The sequence below is a fragment of the Mirounga angustirostris genome, unplaced genomic scaffold (genome assembly GCF_029215605.1).
Source record: "Mirounga angustirostris isolate CCGP_5_RB_7025 unplaced genomic scaffold, mMirAng1.0.hap1 SCAF_4, whole genome shotgun sequence".
NCBI classification, from domain to species: domain Eukaryota; kingdom Metazoa; phylum Chordata; class Mammalia; order Carnivora; family Phocidae; genus Mirounga; species Mirounga angustirostris.
In genome coordinates this window covers 36,804,651-36,830,510 of record NW_026991712.1, presented here as the reverse complement: position 1 = coordinate 36,830,510, position 25,860 = coordinate 36,804,651, and the positions used below count along the sequence as shown (strand labels likewise).

At 38.9% G+C, this 25,860-nt stretch overlaps 1 protein-coding gene across 9 annotated transcripts in view; it reads left to right on the top strand.

The window, feature by feature from the left end:
- Positions 1-25,860, top strand: part of VPS13B (vacuolar protein sorting 13 homolog B) — a 768,399-nt gene that overhangs the window by 691,734 nt on the left and 50,805 nt on the right. For all 9 annotated transcript variants that reach the window (XM_064588058.1, XM_064588057.1, XM_064588054.1 and 6 more), the window contains 6 exons: positions 13,632-13,787; positions 22,262-22,525; positions 23,442-23,525; positions 23,702-23,877; positions 24,369-24,539; positions 25,112-25,313. In XM_064588058.1, coding sequence (XP_064444128.1) covers positions 13,632-13,787; positions 22,262-22,525; positions 23,442-23,525; positions 23,702-23,877; positions 24,369-24,539; positions 25,112-25,313 — 1,053 coding nt within the window. The remainder of the gene's footprint in view (positions 1-13,631; positions 13,788-22,261; positions 22,526-23,441; positions 23,526-23,701; positions 23,878-24,368; positions 24,540-25,111; positions 25,314-25,860) is intronic.

Genomic DNA, 25,860 nt, shown 5'->3' with positions numbered 1-25,860 from the left:
GACAGAAGCCACAGTGTCTTTTATGACCTAAGCTCAGAAGTCATTCATCGTCATTTCTGTGACATCCTAGTGGTTACACAGGTCAGCCCTATTCAGCGTGGGAGGGGACTACGCAAAGACACAAATAACAGAGGACAAGGATCACTGGTGCGATCTTGGAAGTGGGCTGCCATAAGGAATAATAGTAGAATTTAGGGATTAGGCTAAGAAATGGGATCCACTGAAAGGGATAAGAGGTGTGAGGAAAACTTAGACATAACAGGAAAACTAGGACATACAGTGTTCTAAAAGCCAAGAAAGGAGAATATCTAGAGGGGCAGAATTATCAGATGCCATACAGAGATTGAGTAAGACAAGAACTGAAGAGGCCATTATATTTGTCAATTGAGAGGTCATTGATGGCTCAAGGAAAACATTTTCATGGCAAAATATGGATAGAAGCCAAATTGAAGTGGGTTGAAAATGAACAGAAGGTGAGGAAATGGAGAGAATCAGCATGAATTTTTTTTTTTTTTTTTAACTCTTGACTGGGTGTTAGCTAGAGAAAGCTGCAGGATCAAGCAAGGGTTTTAAATGGAAGAAACTAAGGCATGTTCTATATGGAAGCAGAGGTTGATACGCAGAAGAGAGGAAAAATGATTAGTGGCATAAAGTCTTAGAAGAGGGGAGGAAGAAGGAATCCAGATCACAGGTAAAGGATTGACCCTGGATGGGAGGAGGTTTATATCGGATATCTATTGCTGCTTAACAGAGCACCCCAAGACTTAGTAGCTTAAAAAAATGTATTTAGCTCATGAGTCTGTTGGTCAGAAACCTAGATGCCCTCAGGAGGCTCTTCTGCTGGTGTCCGCACGGCTCTCTTGTGGTCCAACATGGCCTCACCTACATATGTGGTAGTTGGCAGGCTGCTGGCCAGGGTACTCTTGGTTCTCTTCCATGTGACTGCCCCAGCAGGCTAGCCCAGACAGGAAAGCCAGAGCAGAAACTGCAAAGCCTGTTGAGCCTAAGCTCGGAGCTCACACAGCATCTCCTGTCACCTTCTCGGGCAGAGCAAGTCACAGGGTTAGGCCAGATCCAAAGAATAAGGAACTAGGTATTACCTCTCGCTGAGAGTTGCTGAGAGAATCTGTGGCCATTTGCAACTTACCACAAAAGCCTCCTCTGACTTTGAAATAAGAGAGAGAGAATGAGGATGAGTGTGAATGGAGATGAGGTCGTAATGGGTATTTGCTGAAAGTAAAAAGAAGGAAAAAAAGAGTAGGAGGCTTTAAAGAAAAAAAAGGAATTTTCCACAGTATCTAATCCAGTAGCCTGCTCATATTAGGCACTTGGTAAATGTTCACTGTATAAATAAATGTTTTCATTACTTACTCATAATGTTTCTGACATCTCTCAAGAACATAGACTTAAAAGCTTAATTATTTTAACAATATGAAAATTATGAACTTTTTTGCATCCGATTGGATATTTTGTGTGTACTATACTGACCAAAAAGAGGCCCTCTGATCTCAGAATGTGTGCTTCTGTATACTGTCAGTGAAGTTGGGCTTTTAATTAAGAGTAGTTTCTGGTCTCCCACACCTCCTCCCCTTTGACCTCCCAGTGGCCTCTAATGAAAACTATGACAAAACTAGGAGATCACTACAGGAGGAAATTCACAGTATTCTCCAAATGAAAGCACCTTTCAGGTCCACATACAGGTCCAACTCTTCCCAACTTATTCTTTTTTCTTTTTTTTTTTTAAGTAAACTCTATACCACGCATGGGGCTCGAACTCACGACCCTGAGATCAAGAGTTGCATGCTCGACCAACTGAGCCAGCCAGTGCTCTTACTGTTTGTCATAAACTAAAAGTACGTTGTATAGTTACCAAATATTACCGATTTAAAGTAAATCATTTCAAGTTAACTTTGCCACACATTTTCTCCTTCTCTAACCATGGAAGTCGATTCCCAGAAACCTCCGGTATCACCCTTGTTGTGGAGGGCACAGCTGTCTGCAACTAGCAATTCCATGTGGGGAGGAAGGATTGTATGCCTTTGTTCCCCAGTGGCAGAACGAGCTTCTTTTTACTGTTGCTGACATTAAGATAGCTAAAATCAACAGTGAGGTAAACACTTCTTGGGACCATCTGGCAAGGATTTTAATCCCAAATACTCTGTAAACACTGACTCCATTTGAGTACCCGGAACCAACTGTCCAGTCACCACCAACTGCATCTGTATTTCGGTTTTAGGCAGTAATTGAAAGAGCAAAATAGTGGACTGTAGACTCTGTCCCTTCGCCTTTCTCTCTCAAATATTTCAGTTTCATGAGAGATTCCAAGAGACTTACATTCTCTGAGGAAGCTTAGAGGGCCTTGTGACGTAACCAGTAGAGGTAAATAGGGCCCTAACCGTTTTGGTCATTAAGTATCTGGTAGCTAGAGCATATTTGGAATTTCTTCATTTTCTGTTGGGAAATGCATGCACTCAAAATAAGAGGCAGAGGCTTGGGGCTGAGTTTTATTTTTCCCGTATTTTTCAAAGGTTCTTTGTAAAAATGATTTGCAGTATGACCTAGTTAAGACTTTGAAATGGCAAAGAGGATTGTGAGAGGGCACTTTATTCAGTCCCAGGGCTGATTTCTGGACTTTTCTACAAGCCTGCATGAAAAAGAACAACTGGGGATTTTTTCAGCTATGAAGCACCCAGAGGAATGACTGCTGGTGCTGCTTAATGGTCTCTCTGTCCCTCCTCTGGCAATAAATTTTAGATATTGAAATACAGCTTTGGAGAAAAATGTACTGAAGATTCCTTAAGCTTTTTACAAGACACTCAAAGGCTTTTCACAAGCCCGTGCTCTGGAAATGTGAATTCTTGATGTCTAAACATAAAGGTCCTTTACTGAACTAGTATTAAATGTGAATTTTCATACAGAGTACTGGGAGAAAGGGAATGCAGCTGGACCATTAAAGTGTGGTATTTTGCCATTTTTAAGTAATGGGAAATACTGATTAAGAATGTTATAAAGATTTCAGCATACATAATGTGATTGTCTCTAATCATAACCTATTAGCACAAGTCTGTAACAAAAGCATTAACTCTGTTAAAGACAATGGCACACCTATTATACTGTGGTACTTTTTAATTATTTCCATACCGAACAGGATATTGAAGAGCTTATTATCTAAAGGTCAGAATAATGCCCAAGACATGGCCAAGCCCAATGAGTGTCAGATGCATGGAATGTTGGATGACTTCATAGTTCTGAAATTATTTCATTTCTCATGATAATTCCTGACTTGCCAAGTTAGTGAATTTTAAGAACTCTGAGAGCAGATTTTAAGATAAATGTGAAATAATCCATACTTTTGGAGTCAGGGACTTCCCTTCAGGCATTAGTTCATATTTGACTTGCTTGACTTACACTTGGGGATAAAATGAGTTAGGACAAGGTCTTAGATACCACATTCCCTTACTGGGAAAGCAAACCAACTTGCACAACTTTGGCTCATGTTTCCTGTTATACAGGCACCGAGAAGCAGCGGTTGCCATGAAATACTTTATTTAACCTTTACAAAAATGTTTTCTTAGTATGGCAAGGCAGTTTAGTTAAATGAAAATAAATAACTATGGAAATTTTGGATTTCTTTTATATCCATCTGTTAACTTTTTTTTTCCAATTAAAAATTAGGGATAACAATTATAATTGTCTAAATTGCCATGATGACTAAAAATAAAGATTGCATCAAACTGTTTTATCCTTTCTTAGAACACGTGTTGGCATGACTTCTATTTTACACTAAAGTAAATTTTGCTGAATGATGAATGTTACATTTGAGAACAATTTAAAAGAAAGTTTTTTAGGTTGGGTTTCTCTGTTGTTTATATTTGTATTTAGTCAAAATTGATTTTCAAACAAATAAAACAGTTTGGCTCACAGACTCAAAATATTTTTCCAAACCTGAATGACTATTAAACATTATCTCTTGTTTCTTACTGGTTTCCATTTCTCAGCTCACCTAAATCATTCTTTATTTCTGTCCAACATGCTCTTTTCTCTTCCACTGAAGAGCTGGGTCCAACCAAGAGCATGGCGACCGTCGGCTATCATTCTGTCAAAAGTGTCTACACAGCACCAAAATCTCCTGGCTGTTGGTGCAACTCAATTAAGCAATTGAAGTTGTTATTTTATTTAATTAATCTAAAAGAAAATAGGAAGTATTTCATATTTTATGGACAAACCATCCTTTTCTGTACTCACACATACATATACATATCACATTTTTCTGAACTTTCGCTTTTCAACCCTTTGTGGCAGTTATCAGGGGTGAACCGTCTCCAAGGCCCAGATAGTTCTGCATGTAAGGCAGTCATTAGTGTTGTGTTTTTTCAGTCACATATCATTTAAATACAGGGAAGTTCACACCCTTTAGAAACATGAAAACAAAGTATATGTGTAATGCCGAAATGATCTTTTCAAAATCTACATGTCATTTCATACTTTTTTTACTATGTGCCTTTATATCTGATTTTATAATTATTATGTCCCAAAAATTATGCATAAAATCATATTTTAATATATGAGAGAATTTGCTCATGACATCTTCCTGCAAAAAATTTTTTGAAGTATATTATTTTTTGCTAATTTAGATAATTTGTGTTTAAGCAATTTTTTAGCAAAGAATACACATGAAGCATCCCATTGTTTTGTAGACAATGTGTAAGTCAGAAGTACCACAATTATTCGTCCTACTCTTACTTCCTTTTTAACTTCTTTTTCTCTAAGTATGCATTTTTAGCCAGATACTGCACAGAGGCTCATGCCTGAACAGTGAAAAACCATAAATAAATTTTTGAATTTGGATTTCTGTTTAGAGTTACTTATAAAATATAAATCTTTTCTAATTTTAGAAAGATTCTATGATTTGCTTGTAGATATGCTGAAACATGGATTAAGCCTTAATGTTTGCTAAAAATGTGTGACATTTGACATCCTGTTTACCCATGGAAGTTCAAATAATTTACCATGAACTATATGATGGAAGGACGCAATGCACGGTTTTAAAGCTCTAGAGCCTTATAGATGGAAGAGATGATAGAATTACTTCTTTTTTTATATTAATTGTGTATATTTTGTTTTTCTTTGATACCTGTGATTATTTTCTGTCCTATTTCTTTATATATTTGTCTTTAACTCTAAAGGTTTTCAATTTTTTTTCCTAGTAGTTATTCATATTTGCTCTGACGGTGTAAATCATTATTCTGCAAAATGCATTCCTGCATTTATTGTTTTATCTAATTACCTTTTTATACCACCTATTTATTTTAACCTCAGGCTCTTTTCTATTTATGCCAGACTGTTCTTTCCTCTCAGTAGTTTTCTACAGTTTTACAGAAATCATTTATTTTTCAGTTTAAAGAAGTTTAAAAAAGACCAAAAACTTTCCTGATATTCTTTTCCTGAATTCTGCAACAATGTGTTTATGGTAACTACTCTTTTCCCCTCACTTTTTAAGATGATACTCTCTTCCCTTTGCTTTGTGATATTTTTTTAGAGGTCACATGGCTTATTTTCAGTGTTTGTTAGTGATTGTGGCATATGGATTGTCCTTGGTTAGACTCTGTTATCACTTGAGGAATGATGAGATTGTTAGTCTCGTCCCCAGCTACAGGGCAGAAGGACAAAGTCAATTCCAGTCTCATTTCCCATTTTCTAGCTGACATATCCTAATATTTCTCAGTTATACAGAGAGGACACCTTCTCCTACATCTTTTCATGCTTCTCTGATACCCCAAATTGTCACACTTTTTGAAAAACTAGTTTCCCTTGTTTGCAGCTGTTTTTGTTGTTCCTGAGTCTTTCTTCCTCTGTAGTGTTTGTCTCATGATGACCTCTCATAAATACAGCGGAGTACTGCCACAGTCTGTTTCTCCCTGGGAGCTACTATCTCTCTGTAGATGTAGAAAGACCAGGGAGATAGCGAAGAGCAGGACACCAAACAGCCTAAGAAACCGTCAGTTACTTTCTATCCGTGTCTTTAAGGCTCCGGTCCCTGGTCTTTACTGATGACTGATGCCCGGAGGGGAAGCAGCAGCTACTGAAGAAGAGTCCCCTGCCTCTTGAGCCTCCCTTTCCACACCACTCTCTCGTGCGCAGGTCCTCTTCCTAACCCTCACGTCTCCTCGGCCCCAAGAACCTACACATACCTCTGGCTGCATAAGAGCAAGATCTGGCCTCCTAAAATGATGATTTTTGTTCCAGTATGACTCTTTCCTTTCCAGGATCAAAATTAGTGGTTCCGGGGCGCCTGGGTGGCTCAGTTGGTTAAGCAACTGCCTTCGGCTCAGGTCATGAACCTGGAGTCCCGGGATCGAGTCCCGCATCGGGCTCCCTGCTCGCCAGGGAGTCTGCTTCTCCCTCTGACCCTCCTCCCTCTCATGCTCTCTGTCTCTCATTCTCTCTCTCTCAAATAAATAAATAAAATCTTTAAAAAAAAAAAAATTAGTGGTTCCATTTGGGTTAGGATCAAAGCTATTAGAGGATTGTAAGCCGATGAGTTCATACTATAAAGTTAATTTTCCAAATTACATTGACAAGAAGTAGGACAAGAAGTTGTTTGTGTGCAAAAATGGTTTGAAGCTATAGCTTGCTACTTTTAGGACTTGTCCCTACTTATAATGCAGTCAGTGTGCTTTGTAGACATTAATTTTGTGCAGAAAAAAACACTCCCAAGTTAGGCTGTCGCCTGCTTTTGTTTATCAGAAACAACAGTCCTGTATATCTTTTCTTTACTCTATTTCAGCATGTTTTTTCATGTTATTTCTTTTCATAACTAAGTATGTCCTCTGGTCAATCTTTTAACTCCCCAAGCAGAATACCTCTGGAGTCCTACAACAATTTTTCCTTCCTCTCATAAAATTTTGCAGCATAAGTTTTCTTGTTAAATATCTGTTTCTGCCACTCTATTGTGAGGATTTCCAGTGCAAGTAGTTTGTCTCGTTCATCTCTATATCCATCATGTGTAGCTTAGTTCGTTGGCTTATGGTAAACATTTAATAGATGTAGATCCTTAAAATATTTGCTATATTGGGGGGAAAAAAACCCTATCGCCATAGGAGGGAAAAGCTCAAATAATTACATTAAACAGCTCCAAGGATCATGTGAATAGTAATAGAGCAAACCAGACCCTATGGGAGGGGCTCGGAGGCTACAGAGGTGAACTGACCGTCATATCACCCTTTTTAGCAAAGCACCAGCAGGGCAAATGAGAAAGCTATGACACCAGCTAGGACGGATGGGGAGGCTTCAGGCAGGAAGCTGAATTGGGAGTTACTAAAATAGAAATGTGTCATTTCTTTCGCCTTAAAATGCAGGCTCTGTATGCTTTCTATTAGACGTTTTTCTTTTTAATAACATTAATGTTTATCTGATTGCAAAATAATGCATATTTATAGTATGACATTTGGAAATTACATAAAAGAACACAAAACACATACGCAAAGGAATACTTAAAACACACGACCCCAAGATAACCACTGTTAGCATTCTGGCATATTTCTAGCCATCTTCTCCCCTAGAAAACAGGCATGAATACGTTTTCATTTTGCAAAAACGGAATGTGTCCTGCACGTATCTTTTTATAATGTGCTTTTTTTCCATTAGTCTACTGCTACCTAATATTCTCAATGTTTTTTTGTGCTGTGATTGTTTTCTTCAGTAGTTTGAGAGGACTCTACAGTCTAAGTGTGGTTAAGCTCCCCAGAGTCAGCACCACTTACTCTGAGAAAGCACACCTGAGTTCAGATCTCATCCCTGCCCTCCCAGCACCATGGCCCTGAGCAACTTGCTCAGCCTTGCTGTGACTCAGTTTGCTTTTTCATCTGTAAAATGGAACAAAAGTACCTACCTCGTAAGATTGTTTTAAGGAATGAATGAGAAAATCTATAAAAAGCCCTGAGGCCAGTGCTCGGCACATAGTACGTATCTAACAAATGATTACTTTTATTGTTTTTACCATATTTTATTTGATCCGTTTCCTAGCCATGCCTAATTTTTATTATTAAAACAGTGCTGGAATAAGCTTCCATCTAGGTAAATCTTTGCACATATGTATAATTATCACCCTATGAGAAATTCCTATGTAGAATTGATTTGTCAGTATCTGAAACTCAGGTTTTTGACAAGGTTTTCATTTTTCTCCAGCTACAGTTTTCATTCTAACGGATTTGTTGTGAGTGTGCCAGGGTTCCCTTTTTGTAACGGGTTGTTTTAGGCTGACTGCACAGGATCTGTGGCCTTCATTGAATTCAGTCGTGAGGGAAAACCTACAAGAACTCCCCTTTGGTGGAAGAGCCAACCACCCAGCCCTTGTGTCACAACAGAGGGGCCTCTGTTACCCCGCCTCCTGGACCACTGATTTGGAAAGCTCTCTCTTTCTCCTTTTTCTTCCAAAATACCCTGCATCAAAGAGTCCAGTCTATCCACTAGAAAATAAATCAATATGATTTATTTCCACGTTTCTTGTTCTTTACTTGTGAGATTGTGTTCTCTAAGTAAATGTAAAAGAATATAGAGGGTCCTAAGAGTTCCAGTACTGAATCAGGGTGACATTATCTAGAAAGTTTTCCACTTGGTTTTTTAGCATTACATCAGATACTCTGAACATCCTGAAATTTAACTGCCTTGAAAAAACAGTAATGAGCAGCATATTTCATTTTATTTTTATGTTAATTTATTGGTATGACATGTACTATCAGTTCTACTGATAGTAGAACATTCCAAACAAGCAATTAAACTTAGATCTGTGTAATTTGATCTATAGCTTTCCAGATATTAGTTTAGATAGAAAATAATTTTTAAAAATATTTTAACTTAATTTTCACTCAAAATGCTCACCTAGTCTATCATTTGGGATCTACTTTATGCTTTAATATCAGTATTGCAGTGTCTTAATTATGGATCTGAGGGATTACATTGATTTGTAATTTAATCTAGTATCATCACCCATGTAAAGCAAATCTCCTGTGTTGAAAGGTCATTTAAAAACTTGGAATTGTTTTTAAGAGTATACTTACCTTGAGAAGCACTGAATAATACATGTAACTGTTGAATGACTGTATTGTACACCTGAAATGAATAGAACACTATTAATCACACTGAAATTAAAATTTTAAAAGTCTAGTGAGACAAAAGAAAAATATTTTTAAAATAGGAATCATTTCTAAATTTTTTTATTCTGAAATTTATAATATTTTATGCACAGATATCACCACTCAAAATTTTTAATGTCTACTTTGGGTTATTTTCAATAATCCTGACTCATTTATTTATTCAGCAAATATCTGTTGAATGCCTACTGTTCACTAGGCTCTTGGGATATAGTGATAAGTTTAGAAGTTTAAAAAATACACATGATGCCTAGGCTTTAATATATATATTAACAATACATATTAATATATACATATATTTAATAGTTTATTTCACTTGGATTGAATGTTAATTTTTGAAAACACCTAAAGTTTCTACCAAGAATATAATGGATTGGGAAAATTTTTGAAATTATTTCGATTTTCAGTTTCTTCTTAGAACATGACATATTACTGGGCGCCTGGAAGGCTCAGTCGTTAAGCGTCTGCCTTTGGCTCAGGTCATGATCCCAGGGTCGTGGGATCAAGCCCCGCATCAGGCTCCCTGCTCCACAGAAAGCCTGCTTCTCCCTCTCCCACTCCCCCTGCTTGTGTTCCCTCTCTCGCTGTCTCTTTCTGTCAAAATAAATAAATAAAATCTTTAAAAAAAAAGATTACATATTACTGTAGAGTAAATTATTATAAAATGCAAAAAAAGTGTAAGTGAACCCGAAGACAGATTTTTTATTTGTCACTATTTGGGTAGAAATCATCTTGATAACAGTTTTCAAATGAATAGTGAAATAAAGTTAGCAGACTAGTATCTGGTACCTTCATTTATATTTAAGATACAATTTTAAAAATGTGGCCATCCCCTTTTCTTTCTCTTCCTTGGTGTACCCTGTTTTCCTGGATTTCATCTTATTTTTCTTTCCTCTGTAACTGAATCAGGAATTCTCCCTTTGGAGGTGACTGAGGGTGGTCCTGAGAGCTGACCCCAGGCCGCTGATCAGTAATTCAGTTTTAACTTTTATTTTGTATTGAAAAAAAAAAATGAGCAGAGAGCTGCATATGCTCCCATTTGAGATCTTCAGTGGAAAAACTGCGAATTTAGTCTGGCTGCCCTGGGGAGGTGGTGAGACTGCTGGAAAAAAAGAAAATGTAGCCCCTTGGGATCTTCCAACAAGTGTGGCCACTGTACAACCTGCCTTATTGCTGAGTTTCGGTTCCCACTGAGAAGTTCCAACAAGAGTGGTTCCTATTTTGACTTTTTCCCCCGATGGAAAGTATTAGACACTAGCTAAGTAGGCCAAAAAGAATGAAAAGCCTGAATAGAAAAGATGGTAGAGGAAGTGAGTCAGTAAGGGAAACTTAAGAGAGAAGAAGGGAAAGAAAATTTCCAAGTTGATAAGAAAACATGGGCTCCAGGCAACAAAGGATAGCAAATTTTTGGCTAAGGCCATTGCTTCATCTCTCCCAGGTTTGCAAGTTTCTGGCCCACCTTGCCTCTCCTCCTGCCTATTGCAGCTGCTCTCCTCCTTCCACACTCCATTCTTAAGTCTCCTTTCAACACACTTCCCCCTATACAGAAGGCTTCAGTGGCCACCTGCTAATTCTTCAATAAAACACAAATTCCTCGCTTAGTAAATCAGTGCTGGCCACAATCTAGAGCTCCCTGTCTGACCTTATCCCTCACTCCTGTTTTTCATGTTCCCTTTTCTCCAGCCATTCCAGACTGTTAACTTTGCCCCCAAGCATACCTTCTGGCTTTCACATCTCACCTTGTCCCTTAGGCCCAGAAAAGAACCACCATCTTTGCCAGTCGAAATCCTGTGGTAACTCTGAGCCCCAACTGCTTCATGAAGCTCTTCTGATCACCGCAGCCCAGAACAAGCCGTCCTTTCTCGAGACTCCTGTACCATGTCGTACCTCTCCTAATGCCTCTTGTTATTTATTTGTGCATGCTTTATTTTCCCCATAAGATCGTAAGCGCCTTGCAGGACAAAAGACACAGCTCTTCCTCCTTACTTCCTCCATAGTGGCTAGCATATCAGCTTCTTATAGTAACTGAGTAAGAAAATATATCGGAGGAATGATAGAAAGAAATTGCATTAGGATCAAGTAGTCTAACACAAGTTTCACATTTTTATGCCTGGTTTTATAGTCCCTTCAGTATAGAAAGAGAAGTAGCTATATGAGTATTTGTTTTAAATGGAGACTGCTCAGTACCTGGAGCCGTGAAATTTAGTCATTTGGTTCAAGAGAACAGACCTCCCCCACTCGGTGGATGTCCGTGAGTATCTGCACTGCTGTCTAATGCCTGAAGCAGACATATCATGGGAAGGACGACTGAAGGAGTGCTGGGCCTTCTCAGGTCCTTTTTCTAGGTTTTCTCTCTTAGGAATGCAATTCCTTCCCTAATAAATGATATATATCTAATAGTGATTTAGATGCTTTGAACAGTGGACCAAGCATTACAAATATTCGACTAGGGATGCATGTGGGGAGAAGTGTGATGTTTTTCTCCCACCTAACTTTTCTGTGTGAACTAAATCCAAACGTATCTGGATTTTCGTAATTCAAAGAAAATCTCTACACCAACATTTTGAGAACACGTAGCTGCCAAGCGAAACCCAACAGCATATATTCCTTGGTGACATTCAGTCGGTTGAAGCTGTGTGCATGCAGAGGGAGCAGCTACATAAAACTGAGCTCGTATGCAAATGTGAACACTCCTCAATTCCAATTACACGGTGTATATTAAACCTTTCTTTAGAGGCTGTGGAATTTTCAGGAAAAATACAGCCAAGCTTGACCTTAAGTACCTTGCCTCATTATTTTTTTGTCATTTCCAGCTACTAGTCTCTCCAAAGAAAACAACTTTCTTGTTTCTTTTAGTTTTGTGTGTGCCCTGAGCTTTATTCCCAGTTGCTGCTACAAAAAACTGAAATGGTTCCAAACACCACTATTGTTTTTCTTTTTTTTCTCTGTAACTAATATTTAAAGATCAAAGATAACTCCAGTACTTTTATGTTGTAGAGTGTATATAAGACCAGTTTTTCCCTAAAGGTATTTGCTGTCCAGGATTTTTTTCTTTCTTTTCTTTTTTCTTTTCTTTTCTTTTCTTTTCTCTTTCTTTCTTTCTTTTTTCTTTTTTTTTCCCCTGTTAGCTTTCTTTTCTAGAAGTAACTGAATGGTAGCTTTTTGATTTCACAGGGTCACTGGCAGTTGAATGGATAAAGAACTGGAGTGGGGCCATATGAAAAGCAGGGAGATGAGTTAGGAGGTTTTTAAAAAATATTTTATTATGGTATTTTCAAACAAACAAACAAAAAATGCTCCCTTAACTTTCCACCAAAATCATATTGTGATGACTAGTGACCTTGGGAAATGTTTTAATTTAGGCACTTTCTAAAGGCTCCTTCTAATGCTAAAGCTGAAAAATAATCTTTCCACCAAAAGGCTTTCATTATTATGACAGTTCCCATGTAAATTCTTAATGTATCTATTGTAAGGGCCTATTATAGTTCTTATACAGTGTTTTTATAGTTTTATTCATTCTGTTAACTGGGAAAATGTTTCATATGAACAGCCTTTGGTTCATTCTTTTAAAAAATTATATATGATATGAAGGAAAATAGTGAGTTTGTATATTATATAAATGTTTTTCCTAAAATGTCAGTTTTATTTTCTTATTCTTAGTGATTGGGTAGAACACTGTTTATTTTCATTGAAATATGTATCCTAAAGAAGCAGTTATTATGTTGTTGTTTTGGAATACTTGTTCAGTTAAGCAGATTTTCTTCGCTGCATTTAGGAAGTAGGAGTGGAAATAGAAAATATATGATGATCATGAAAGAAATATAAATATTACAAGTGGCAATACTGTGTGAATAAATATGAATGTGAATCAGGAGACTCGTTTGGTAAACGTTACAATAAATACATGGCTAGCAAAAAATAGAACAAAGACATTTTTTCATATATTCAAAATGTTGAAGATAGTTCTAATATATGTGATCTCATAAAGAGAGTATATTGAATGAACTACATCCTCGAATTGCTATTTTGTTCCTTATCAAAAGAAAAAAATAAGGAATGGCAACTTAGGGTCCAAAATAATGCCACAAATGAAATTTTGCTTTGCTGTTTAGCCATACGAAGGAATAAACTGCCAGCCAAAACCAATGTTCTTTGATCTCACATTTCAACCTTCTTGTCCTCCAGATGAATGAAATGGTCTTTTCTCAAATGTTCAACCGGCCTTTTACCATTTGATAGGACAGTTATTTTTAAGAAGGTTTAAAATGTGATCTGGAAAACCACATTGACTCTCTGTGGCATATTGGCTATCCTTAGCCGGGTTGAATAAGCTGGAAGTGGATGAATAACGCAGGTCAGAAAGAAAACAGATGCTAAATATTACAAATAGGAAGGTTTTCCAGCAAGGAGACTTTCATTTTAGGACTAGATGTTTGTTGGCACTTTTGGCATCATGACAATTATTGTCTTTCTCTCCAGCTGTTACACATCTGTATTGAAGGTTGGGGCAATTGGCGCTGGTCAGAGCCCTTCGGTGTGGACCATGCAGGGACGTTTATTAGAACTATTCAGTACAAGGGTCGGACTGCTTCCCTCGTCATCAAGGTTCGGCAACTCGGCGGCGTGCGAAAACAGGTGAGTCCCTTGTGTTCGTGACCCAGACAGCTCTTAATTCTTTCACGGAATTCATGGAAGCGGAACTGAAAGAAATGAAAGTAATTAATAATGGAAAAACCCGCGGCGGTGTGCCTGTGTGTGCTGACTGCTGCCCTGCACGTGAGCACTTCATACGTGCCTGTTGATGATCCTGAGGATGATGATGACTCCAAACCCTTTGTCTCACATGTTTTACAAGAGCTGCTAACGAGCAGTAAAATGTACTGATTTTAGTTTCACCTCTTCCCCCTGTCACCACCTACCTTCTGGTAGAGGTGCTAATGAGCTGTGAAATAGCCAAAAGGCCTTCATTAAGAAGGAAAGAAGCCCTGGGTGTTGGGGACTCTGGATAATCCAACAGTGGATAACCAGGAGTTGGTTCTCATACGTGTACGAGTAATCTTCGAGAAAGTGTTGTGATACCTCCCGTGACAAAGTGGGCCTGGGTCTCCAGCAAGCTTTCTTTTCCTAGGAGTTAATATTGACTGCGGTAAAAATTCACTACAGTCTAACTCTTGGCATATAAAACCTCAGCTCTCAGCACATATTTTTACGTATTTTATAAAACTTCCTTTTGGCTGTTTTTGAAGTTCTAAGACTGCAAAGGGGAAAAAAGTATCTGACACTTTTTTTGTGTTCTTAAGATGTGAAAATGTGGTTTTTAAAAGATGTTTTTCAAGCATGGCGCATATGACAAGAGTCGAAAGAAAAAAAGGAAGTATTAAAATCTGAAAACTGGCTTCACTGCACACATCATAACTGGATTTGTCATAAGAGTTTTAACATATACATCTGCGTCTGGATTGTAACAGTCTATCCAGAGCTTATGTGAACTGCGGACATGATAGAAACAGCCCTCAGTCCCTGGAAAAGGAAAAGGGAGCTTTTCTTATCAAGCAACATGGGCCAGTCCATTGCCATGTGCCAGGGGGCAGACCAGAAGCAAGTGGTGAGGTGAACAGTAGGACCTGTACCGAGTATGTTCTTGGTCTGCTCCTAATCAGGGAGCTAGACTTCATGTTCTCATTACTGTGGACAACAGAAGTGAAAAGAATATAGCAGAAGAATCTTCCCAATGAACTGACTACTCCTCGAGTATTGATTGATTGCCTACGGTGGAACAGAGTGAAACAAAAGACACTAACCATGCGACACAGTCTTTGCTCTTAAGTTACAAATTTATATAAACCCAACAGTGTGTACAACTGACAGTAAGTGTGAAGGGAATTTAGAGGTTGCACTAAGAAGATATGACTCAAGTTGGGCTTTGGAAAACATGTAGAATTTGGATTAAGAGAGGACATTCCAAGTAGGCAGTGTAACATAACGATAGGAATATGGGACAAATGGGTCTTACTGGGACTCTTGATGGGGCTAGCCTAGCTAAGCGTGAGCTTTGAGCTACAAAGTCTAAGAATAAGACATGTCACTGACTTTCATCTGCCCTCAGAACTGTCTTTATTGGATATGCTCTCAATAAATATCTGCCCAATTAATACATTCTGGTTTTCTGATCCTGTCACTCATGGTCTTTCAAGAATGCCTTATCCACCTTCCCAGTCACCAGCATTCCTGAGAAATGGTCATTCAGCATCCATTTGAATGGCTCATTTCCTCACACGGCAGCCCTTTCCATAATTGATGACTTCCAGCTCTAAATGAAGCTCTTTCCTAATTTTGAGCCCAAATCTCTCACCATTCAGCCAGTTTTTACCATTCATCAGAACTTGTAAGATGTACGCAACAACTTATGGTGAGGACTAAGTTATCTCTCCTCTGTATTAGAGCCCTTCAAAAACACAAGGGAGCTAGGATGTTTCCCCTTAGCTTCCTTTTCCTTAGACCAGTGGTTCTCAAACTTGCATGTACATCAGCATCGCCTAGAAGGCTTGTTAAAACATAGATTACTGGGTCCCACCCTCAGAGTTCCAGATTCAGGAGGTCTTGGATGTGACGTGAGAATTTGTATTTCTCACAAATTCTCAGGTGATACTGATGCTTCTGATCCAGGGGTCACACTTTGACCACCATGGCTCTGGTCTGAACTTTCCCAATTCATTCAGCTCTTTTGCATATGGTTGCTAGAACAATTAACAATTAATGGAATGGCAGGGTCACTCTGTGGAGTGACATTGGTATGTCATTGGTGGTTAAGATCAGAGCCACTCTGGCTGTGTATCCGCTTGCTAGCTGTGTGATCTTCAGGTTATTAAACCTCTTTGTGAATCAATTTCCTCATCTGTCAAATGGGGATAGTAATAGTGCCTTTGTCACAAAGTTAGTGTGAGAATTAAACGCGTTTGTATATGCAAAGTGCTTAACAATAGTGCCTGGCCCGCTCACTGTCATAACTCAAACTATAGTTACAATAATGAAAAATTCCCAGGCATGCATAACGTTGGTTGGACTTTCTTGTATTACGGTAGTGCGTTCTTCTGGGGCGCCTGGGTGGCTCAGTCGGCTAAGCATCTGACTTTGGCTCAGGTCATGATCTTGGGGTCCTGAGATGGAGCCCCACATCGGGTTCCCTGCTCCATGAGGGCCTGTTTCTCCCCCTTCCTCTTCCTCTGCCCCTCTTCCCATTTGCACATGCACGCAGTCTCCTTCTCTCAACTAAATAAATAAAATCTTAAAAAAAAAAAAAAAGACAAAAACAGTAGTGCCTCCTTCTTGCATAGATATTATGTATCTTCAAGGAATAATATGAAATTTCAGGGATAAATTAATGTATACTGTGTTCCTGAGCAGATACTATGCATTGCAACAGTGTACTCTTAGGTTAGAAAAGTTGGCCGTGAAAAGTACCTTTTTTAAAAATTATCACAAAATGTTACTTACCTTTTTTTCCCCCGACTATAAGAGATTTCCTGGCCCTAATATTTATTGCCTAATATCTTAGGCAAATTTCTTAACCTTTCTGTGTGTCATACTCCTTTTACAAAAGAAAGCACCTAGTAAATATTAGTTCACTGTTGTTATTTTTATCTTAACTATTTAAAAAGAGTTCTGAAAACACAGGAGTCTAAAGTAGAAAAGAAAATTACCCATATTTCTGCCATGCAAAGATAAATACTGTTACTACTTTGGTGTATATTTCTACTCTTTTTTTTTTTTTTCTTCTGTGCAGATATTTTTTAACCAACCTGAGATCTGATTATAATTAGTTTTTCAACTTGTTTTTTTCACTTAACATTATATGATGCTTATCTTCTCATGTTATCTACAATTCCTAGACTATCTTTTTAATGGTTGCATAATAATTTGCCATATGGTATGTTGAAACACATTTAGACATCCCCTTGTTGCTGCACTTTTTAGATAATTTCCAATTTGTTGCCATAATAAATCCTTAAATAAATATCTGTGAGTATACATATGTATGTCTATGTCTATCCTTAAAATAATTTGCTATAAAATTTAATTACCTGAGCAAAGGATGTGAATGTTTTTGTGGTACTTGATACATCTTCCCAGACTAAAAATATGTACTTTATTCTTTAACCAAAATTCATTGTTTTGTGTCACCAGATTCTTGTTAGGGCTACATTAATCCTTTAAATAACTAAATACATATATTTGTCCCAACCATCTGCTGGCTCTCTGAGTTTTTCAAACTATTAGCATTTCTTAAAAATCTTAATGTAAAGAGGGGTTCAAATCAGACTAACAAAAAATTTTCCATACATTAGAAGTTTAAGGAATCCTTTTAATCATTCTCTCTGTTAATGTCAAATATTCAGATTTTAAGGCATCTGGTGACAAATCACATTTCAAGATATCCAAACGTTATTTGGATATTTAGTAATTATTTTCTGTAGGGACTCCCTCTCACACTTGTCTCTGCTTGTATCCTATTGTAACAAATTATCTTATTAAAAAAAAAAAAAAGAATGTAGCCAGACAGGAAGGAACTTTTGGGGAATCAATAATGGAAGCATAAGCCACCCTCCCATTGCATTTACCTTTCTGAAAGAAGTACCATCTTCCACGGGAACTGGCAAAGTCCATTTTCCGTTCCCACTGTCATGGAAGACACACACACACACACACACACACACAACTTATAACTTAGAGTTTGAGCATTTATTGTCATAGCCAAATGAGATTGGGCTCTAAATTAGGGCCATTTTAAACACTCAGCTGAGTAGTGAAAAGTAGAACACAGAAATAGCAATTCATTTTAACTTAGGAAGAAGCAAATGGAAAATGGTTTGTACTGAACCCATGTAATACTGAAAGGTTCAGCGGTCCACCAACTTCAAAACAACTGCTGCATATATCACAGTTGTGAAAAACCTTTCTAGTCTTCCAGTTGGATTTAATTTTTTTATTGTCAGGGTAGATTAACTAAAATTCAGATTAGCTCCAGGAGGAGTACATCAGAGACACAGGATTTCCTCAATTAGCCAGGGTGGGAAGGAAGATAGGAATCAAGGTTGCAGAAGAGCTTTGTGGATTCCTGCCTCTCACATCTTGGCTTCTTTCCTTCTGCCCCACCTGGGCTGGGAAATTTGCAATAAACCACAGCTGCCTAATTTCCAAGCTCCATTTGGGGAGGTGATGCAGCTCCCTGATGTACCTTAAGTGCATTAACATGCCCCTGGGTAATGGAGAATTGGCTAATGCACTCCTGAACAATGAGGTTTGGTTATTTGTGCCCTGCCTTTCTTATACCTCTGCCATGGCCCCAACTGAATGAAAATGGGCCACATACAAAATTTCTCAGGAACTCTATACAGTATACAGCTACCCATGTACACACATTGACGTCCATGTTTCCCATCCCCTCATTGAGGAAAGCTTTACCACTCTAAAAACGTAAATGTACATATGTATATATATTTGCATCTTTATACATACACTTTTAATCAGGGCTAAGGTATCATTTTCCAGTGCATCTGGTGCTCTGGAGTTATTCTTTAATATCGCTATTCTTCTTGGCACTGATCTAATAAGAGTTCTGAAACCTGCTAAGTAAAATCATATGTGGAAATCTTCAATACACATCTTTGTGGCTTTGGGGAAAGAGGAGAATTAGTGTGAAACCTGGAGATGTGTATTAAAGAGAAACCCTACATTAAAAAAAATTAAGTAGCTGTCTTCAACTGATAAATTAATCTTGAAATTCTAACCATAATTTTCAAAATAGAGGCATTGTAAGTGTTGCCACTTTGAAGAAAAGCAGACATGGCTCTCACTGAACTCTGCATGGGAGCAGCTGTGAAGAGCACCGTTCCGAGGAGTAGCCATTTGGATTTTCCTTCATCTAAGTAGGCTTCACTCCCTGGCCACTTTTAAGGGTTTTCTTTTTATCAAATTTGAAAGCCTATTTAACAGGCTTTATAGTTGAAAATGAAACTATAAAAACCCACCAAGAGGATCTTTGTCTTTAGACAAAGTGAGTCCCAGATGGTTGCAGAAATTCTGTGGTTTCTGAGAGACAGCAAAATTCTCTCCTAAATTTCATGGGGCCCAAAGGTTCTGAAGCAAGAGCAGTGTGCATACATTGCCAGACCTGTGCACATCAAGAGGAAGAACAGAATGAAACTGCCTCAGAGCTTTCACGTGTTTACTTAAAGTTAGACAATGCTAAGGCCTCGTAAGACTTACCCATGAGTGCTTAGTAACTCCTAGCATGTGCTGAAGGAAAGCTTGCCTGCTAACTCATGACTCATGGTTCAGTTGACTTCTGTGTTTGTTATTGAGAAGACATTGTTTTAAAAGATTATTGCAACAACAATGACATTTAATTTTTGGTCTATCAATGTAGCGGGTTTATAATGAACTAAATAATAGTTCATTCGTAAATAATCATATTTATTTGTATAAATAATAGTTGACTTATAGTGATGTTTACAAAGTTCTCTTAATCATATATGAAAATGTATCCAGGGGCGCCTGGGTGGCTCAGTCGTTGGGCATCTGCCTTTGGCTCAGGTCATGATCCCAGGGTCCTGGGATCGAGCCCCGCATCGGGCTCCCTGCTCGGCGGGAGGCCTGCTTCTCCCTCTCCCACTCCCCCTGCTTGTGTTCTCTCTCTCGCTGTGTCTCTCTGTCAAATAAATAAATAAAATCTTTAAAAAAAAAAAAAAAGAAAATGCATCCATTAGGGTGTTTTAAGTTTGAAGTAACAAAATAGGCTTTTTAATCTTCACAGTAAGCTAATGAGATGTAGATGCTATTATTGTTCCTATGTTTACATTTATTATCTCATATAATAAGGAAGAAGGCAGGTTAGGTGTTGGTTAATTAAGCCACTCAGTGCTATATCTGCTTCTCTGCTAGCCTCTTGGATTTGCCTTTTTTGTCTCAAGATGGCCACAAAAGCTACATGTCTACATATATATCCTCTCATAACATCTTCCGTGACAGACAAGAAGCGGGGCTTTCTCTTCTCAAATTGTCTCCCTTATCAAGGAGTAAAATCTTTAGCCTTTAGCAGTCTTCCCTTTTCATATTATTAGCCAAACCGTGCCCCGTGTTCACTCCTCAAGTAATCACTGGCAAAAGGAGAATGGAATTACAAGGATTCGTTTGTGCCAATTACGACACAGACTCTGGGGGCCGTGGAGGTGTCCACGTGCCCTGGGTACTTTGCTGCGTTTTGAGACCTGAACCAAATCAGGGTTACTAATAACCAGGGAGAAGGAGGGACCACCTCTTTGGAATAGAACCAGTGGCATCTGCCGCATTTACATTATGATAGGCAGTCTTTATTCTCTTTTTTATGGTTTCTGGGTTTTCTTAATTGGTAGGTATTAATATTATGAAAGACAGACCTTCAGAGTGATTATCAACACAGACTCCAGGCCAGAGAGTCTGGGTAACATCAGGCAAGTTATCCAACATCTCCATGCCTCCGTTTTTCCCTTGTTAAGATGACAAGTCCTAGTAGCACCTATTTTATATGGTTGCTGTGAGAATGAAAGAGTTAATTTGTAAAAATGCTTTGTAATAGGACGTGTGTGCATACGCTCATTAACTATACGTGCGTACGTACGTACATATGTATGCAGAGAAAGAGCGGGAGAGATTTATTTTAAATTACTTTAAACACAGTTGTGAAGGCTGAAACCCAGAAGAGCTTACATGTAGTTCCAGCCTGAAAGCCTGAAAGCCAGTAGGCTAAAGACCCACGAAAAGCTGATTTTTCAGGGCCAGGAAAGGCAAAGGCCAGGAAAGACCGATGTCTCAGTTCAGTCAGGCAGGAGGAGTCCCTCTTACACAGGCTCTTTGTTCTATTCAGATCTTTAGTTGACAGGATGAGGCCCACCCACATTAGGGGAGGGCCCTCTGCTTTACTCAGTTTATCAATTCAAATATTAACCTCACCCAAAAGCACCCTCACAGACACACCCAGAATAACGCTTGACCGAGCATCTGTGCAGCCCGTGGCCCATACAGGTCAACACATACAATTAACCATCACATGCTTAGACCTTTAAGTAAACCACATATATATGGGTGTGTGTGTGTGTGTGTGTGTGTGTGATTACTGTTTTTATAATCTGGAGAAAAATATTATAAATAAGAATATCCAGTATGTGGAAGTCCTATGTTTTCCAGTCATGGTGAATATTTGTATTACAGAAGGATTCACTGCATAGGAATAAATTTTGCATTATCTTTTCAATTTCAACCAATTTAAGAGGTATTTCTTAATGCCTACTGTGAACTGTACTCTTAGCTGGATGAAAAATTGGGTGATCCCTGAGTTTTTGGATCATTCTGTGTGTTTTACAAAGCCACATGCTTCTACTCTATGAGAAAGCTTGAATAAAATAAACTATAATTAGGCAAAAGTTGTTTGTATTATCAGTTTATAAAGTGATCTCTTATTGCATAAGACTGCAAGATACCCTTGGAAGCCAGCCTTGGAAGTAGATAAATGGCCAGTTGGCCTCTCAGCCACCAGAGCAGAAGTCTTATGCTCAGTCCCTGTCCTTTGTGACTGCTACATCATGTGACATCAGTGACTGCCACCTCCTGGTGGGTCTCTTCTCAGGGCTTCAGCTTTCCCTGGTTTACCTCCACGATCCTTTGCCTCTTCTTCCCGGGCCCCTTCCCTGGCTCTTTGCTCCGAGTCTGCCCCTGAACTGTTGGTCAGTTGCTGGTTTAAGCCTTCACCTCTTTTCCGAGTCAGCTATTTTCTGTCTGTGCACATTTGCAAGGCTTTCATTCCATAGGTCTGCTATCTCCAGCCTCACCTCACTCTCCAGCACCCACCCAGGCTGCGGACCCTGCATGTGCCTGTGCTTTGACTTCCATAAACTCAACATGACCAAAGCAAAATCCCTTTCTCCTCCCAAGCCTTTCTTCCTGTGTGCTCTAAATAAGCTCATGGCTTCATGTTCTTGCCATTAAAACCAACATAGTTAATTCTGTCTGAACAATTAACGTGTTAACCAGGTCATGAAATCTGAATGGATGAAACTTTATTTATTATCTTTTAGATTATCATCTGTGGAAGACAGATCATCTGTAGTTACTTGTCTCAAAGCATAGAACTGAGAGTCGTTCAGCATTACATTGGTCAAGATGGACAAGCTGTGATTCGAGAACATTTTGACTGCCTCGCAGCCAAACAGAAATTGCCTTCATACATACTAGAAAACAGTGAACTGACAGAGTTGTGTGTGAAGGCCAAAGGAGATGAAGATTGGTCAAGAGACGTGTGCTTGGAATCTAAGTCCCCTGAGTATAGCATTGTCATTCAGGTATGAGAAGTAGGACAGTCTGGAATAGAGCAGTTTTAAAGTTAAAAATTTCTCCTTGTGCTCTTTATTCAGTACAGTGCTTTATTTTAAAAAATGACCTGTACAAAAGAGGGAGATCTGAAATAAGATAAAAAAAAAACTCTGAATATTGCTTCTCAAACGGTTTCGTCCCATCCCACAACAACACAGCTGTTGTATCAGTTCCAGTAGTTTTTAGAGCCGAGAAGCTACCCCTTTCAGGTGGAGGCAAGTTATATCTTGAGAAAAATCCTGATGCTCCAGGGCTTAGGGTGGGGGTGCAGGGGAGAGGGGTGGGAAGGGTGTGTCCTGCCCACTTGAGAATCTTTTTATCTCTTCCTCCCATTCCACCATCATCACTTTCCTTGCCATGAAAGACAAATCCTCCCCTCCATTCTCCCACCCAGTCTTGTGTCAGTCTCTCCTCATACAAATGCCTTTGTCTTTAAGCATTGGCCTTGGGGCGCCTGGGTGGCTCAGATGGTTGGGCATCTGCCTTCGGCTTGGGTCATGATCTCCAGGTCCTGGGATCAAGCCCCGAGTCGGGCTCCCTGCTCAGCAGGGAGTCTGCTTCTCCCTCTTCCTCTGCCTCTCCCCACTGCTCCTGCTCTCTCTCTCTCTCTGTATCTCTCTCTCTCTCTCTCTATCTCCCGGTCTCAAATGAATAAATAAAAAAATCCTTAAGAAATCAAAAAGGAAAGCATTGGCCTCATTGACTCACTGCACATTCAGTTAATGCCATAATGAAGTCTGGTTTTGCTTATTCTCTGTTTTTAATGGCTTTTTTCTATAACTTTAAACTTTTTAATCCTCCAAACTGACATTATATGTGCGCCTCATTTTGATTAATTAGTAAACTGTTCAGTATTTAATAGAAGCCTTTTCTACCTCATGGCAGGTGCCATCTTCAAACAGTTCCATTTTTTATGTCTGGTGCACAGTTTTGACATTAGAACCCAACTCTCAAGTGCAACAACGAATGGTGAGTGCTTTCCAATCCTAAAATATGGTATATGACTCTGACCTTTCCTGTTCTGAAATAAATTAAGGTCAGAGTGACCCAGGGAAGAGATTTATTGCAAGTTTGTTTCAGCATCAAACAGCTGGGGTACTGCAACAAAGCAAATATGAAAGTTGTCTGTCCTTTTGTTTTTATAGATTGTGTTCAGCCCTCTTTTTATCATGAGGAGTCATCTTCCAGACCCCATTATCATACATTTGGAGAAAAGGAGTCTGGGATTGAGTGAAACACAAATTATTCCCGGAAAAGGACAGGAAAAACCACTGCAAAACATAGAACCTGACCTTGTGCATCACCTAACATTTCAAGCAAGGTACTGGAAAAGTCCTTACGTTTTCCTAAGAGAGATTCAGAAGAAAAGCAATCTTATACTATTGAGGGGAAGAAGGAGGATAGAATTCTTTGTATGAATCCTTATCTTATGAGAATGTTTTTTTATAATTGCCCTGCCTAGTGTTCTCTTATCCTCTTCAATGGCTTTGGATAAAATTCAGCCTCTTTCATTAAACTTAGATATAAACAAGAGGGATTGGAAAATTTAATTGACACATAATTTCTCTAGTGGAAGAAGAGATGAATAGAGCTCTCACCCAGGCATGTGGGGGGCGGGCACAGGGAGAAGGGGCCAGGGCCCATATCATCCAGAAACTGTGTCACCAATCCCTAAATCCCTGAAAACTGATTCAGTGTCAAAAAAGGTATTGGTCTATAATATATCTATAGTTCAGTTTTTTTTTTTCAATAAATTGTAGATCACCTTAGAAAGCTGATATTTACTCCTGTTTTTTCTTTTCCATTTCCTAGAGAAGAAGACGATCCTTCCCACTGTGCCGTTCCTATCTCAACCTCCCTCATTAAGCAAATAGCCACTAAGATACACCCTGAAGGCACAGTTAATCAGATCCTTGACGAATTCTATGGGCCAGAAAAGTCCCTTCAACCCATGTGGCCCTATAATAAAAAGGATTCTGACAGGTAATGTTCTCCAGTAATCTTTTTCTACAAACACTTCTCAATATTAATAAATAAATGACCATTCACCAAAATGTTAGATACCATAAAAGAAGGTTTTTAAAGATTGATTGATTTGAGAGAGAGAGAGAGTGAGAGAGGGCAAGCAAGGGGAGGGGCAGAGGGAGAGGGAGAGAGAAAGAATCTTAAGCAGACTCCCCGCTGAGCGTGGAGCCTGACATGGGGCTCCATCCTAGGACTCTGAGATCATGACCTGAGCTGAAATTGAATCAGCCACTTAACTGACTGAGCCACCAGGCACCCCAAAAGGTGTTTTAAAAAGAAGATATTTGCATGCATATATCAGAATATGACCTTTTATCGTCTGGGTAGATGTATTTTATGGACTGCTTTACTCATAATCTAGAACATAATTGCATGAGAAGTTTCTCCTGAATGCAAACTCAGCATTGAATGATTCTAGTGTGAAGAGGTGTCATACAAGAGCATTGTGTGTCTGGAATCCTTAAACATATTTCATGAATACTGAAGTCATCGTATTTCATTGAGTCTCTTGGATGTGGTATTTGGAACAGGAATGAACAGCTGAGTCAGTGGGATAGCCCAATGCGAGTGAAGCTGTCAGTCTGGAAGCCATATGTTAGAACCTTGTTGGTAGAGCTTCTACCCTGGGCCCTGCTTATCAATCAGTCCAAGTGGGACCTCTGGCTGTTTGAAGGAGAGAAGATTGTTCTACAGGTTCCTGCTGGCAAAATTATTATCCCTCCTAATTTTCAGGTACTGTAACTTTTTTTTAGCTAATATGAATTCTTTTCTTTCAACAACTAGCCTTTATTCTGAGGTCGCATTTATATTCCTAACAGAATCAGTTGTAGAAAACTGTCCTCTTAGATGCATATGTAAGGGGTATGGAATGTTCTTTGATATTCAAAGACCTCTCAGATGTCTTTTTTTTTCCCCATCAGCAGTAGTCATGCTTGAGTTATCATTAAATTTGATAACTGTACTAGTTACAGTTTCATTTTCATTGTGTACAGGATATCTGACAAGCATTAGGATTGGCCTACTCAGGGTATGTTAAGGATATAGAGCCATATTCTCTGCTAACCCGCTCCCTAGGTAGACTGGTGGTTCTTACAGAAATTCTCAGAGATCTGCAAGGTGGGTAAAATTGAGGATTTCTGAGCAACTATTTCTATCAGGGCTCCTTTTCCCTTATAGGTGGACCTAGATGTCCATAATCATGGATGTCCACCCAATTGTTGATAATAACAATATGGAGTCATTACTGGCATTGGCGGTGGGCGGGGGGGGACCCTAATGT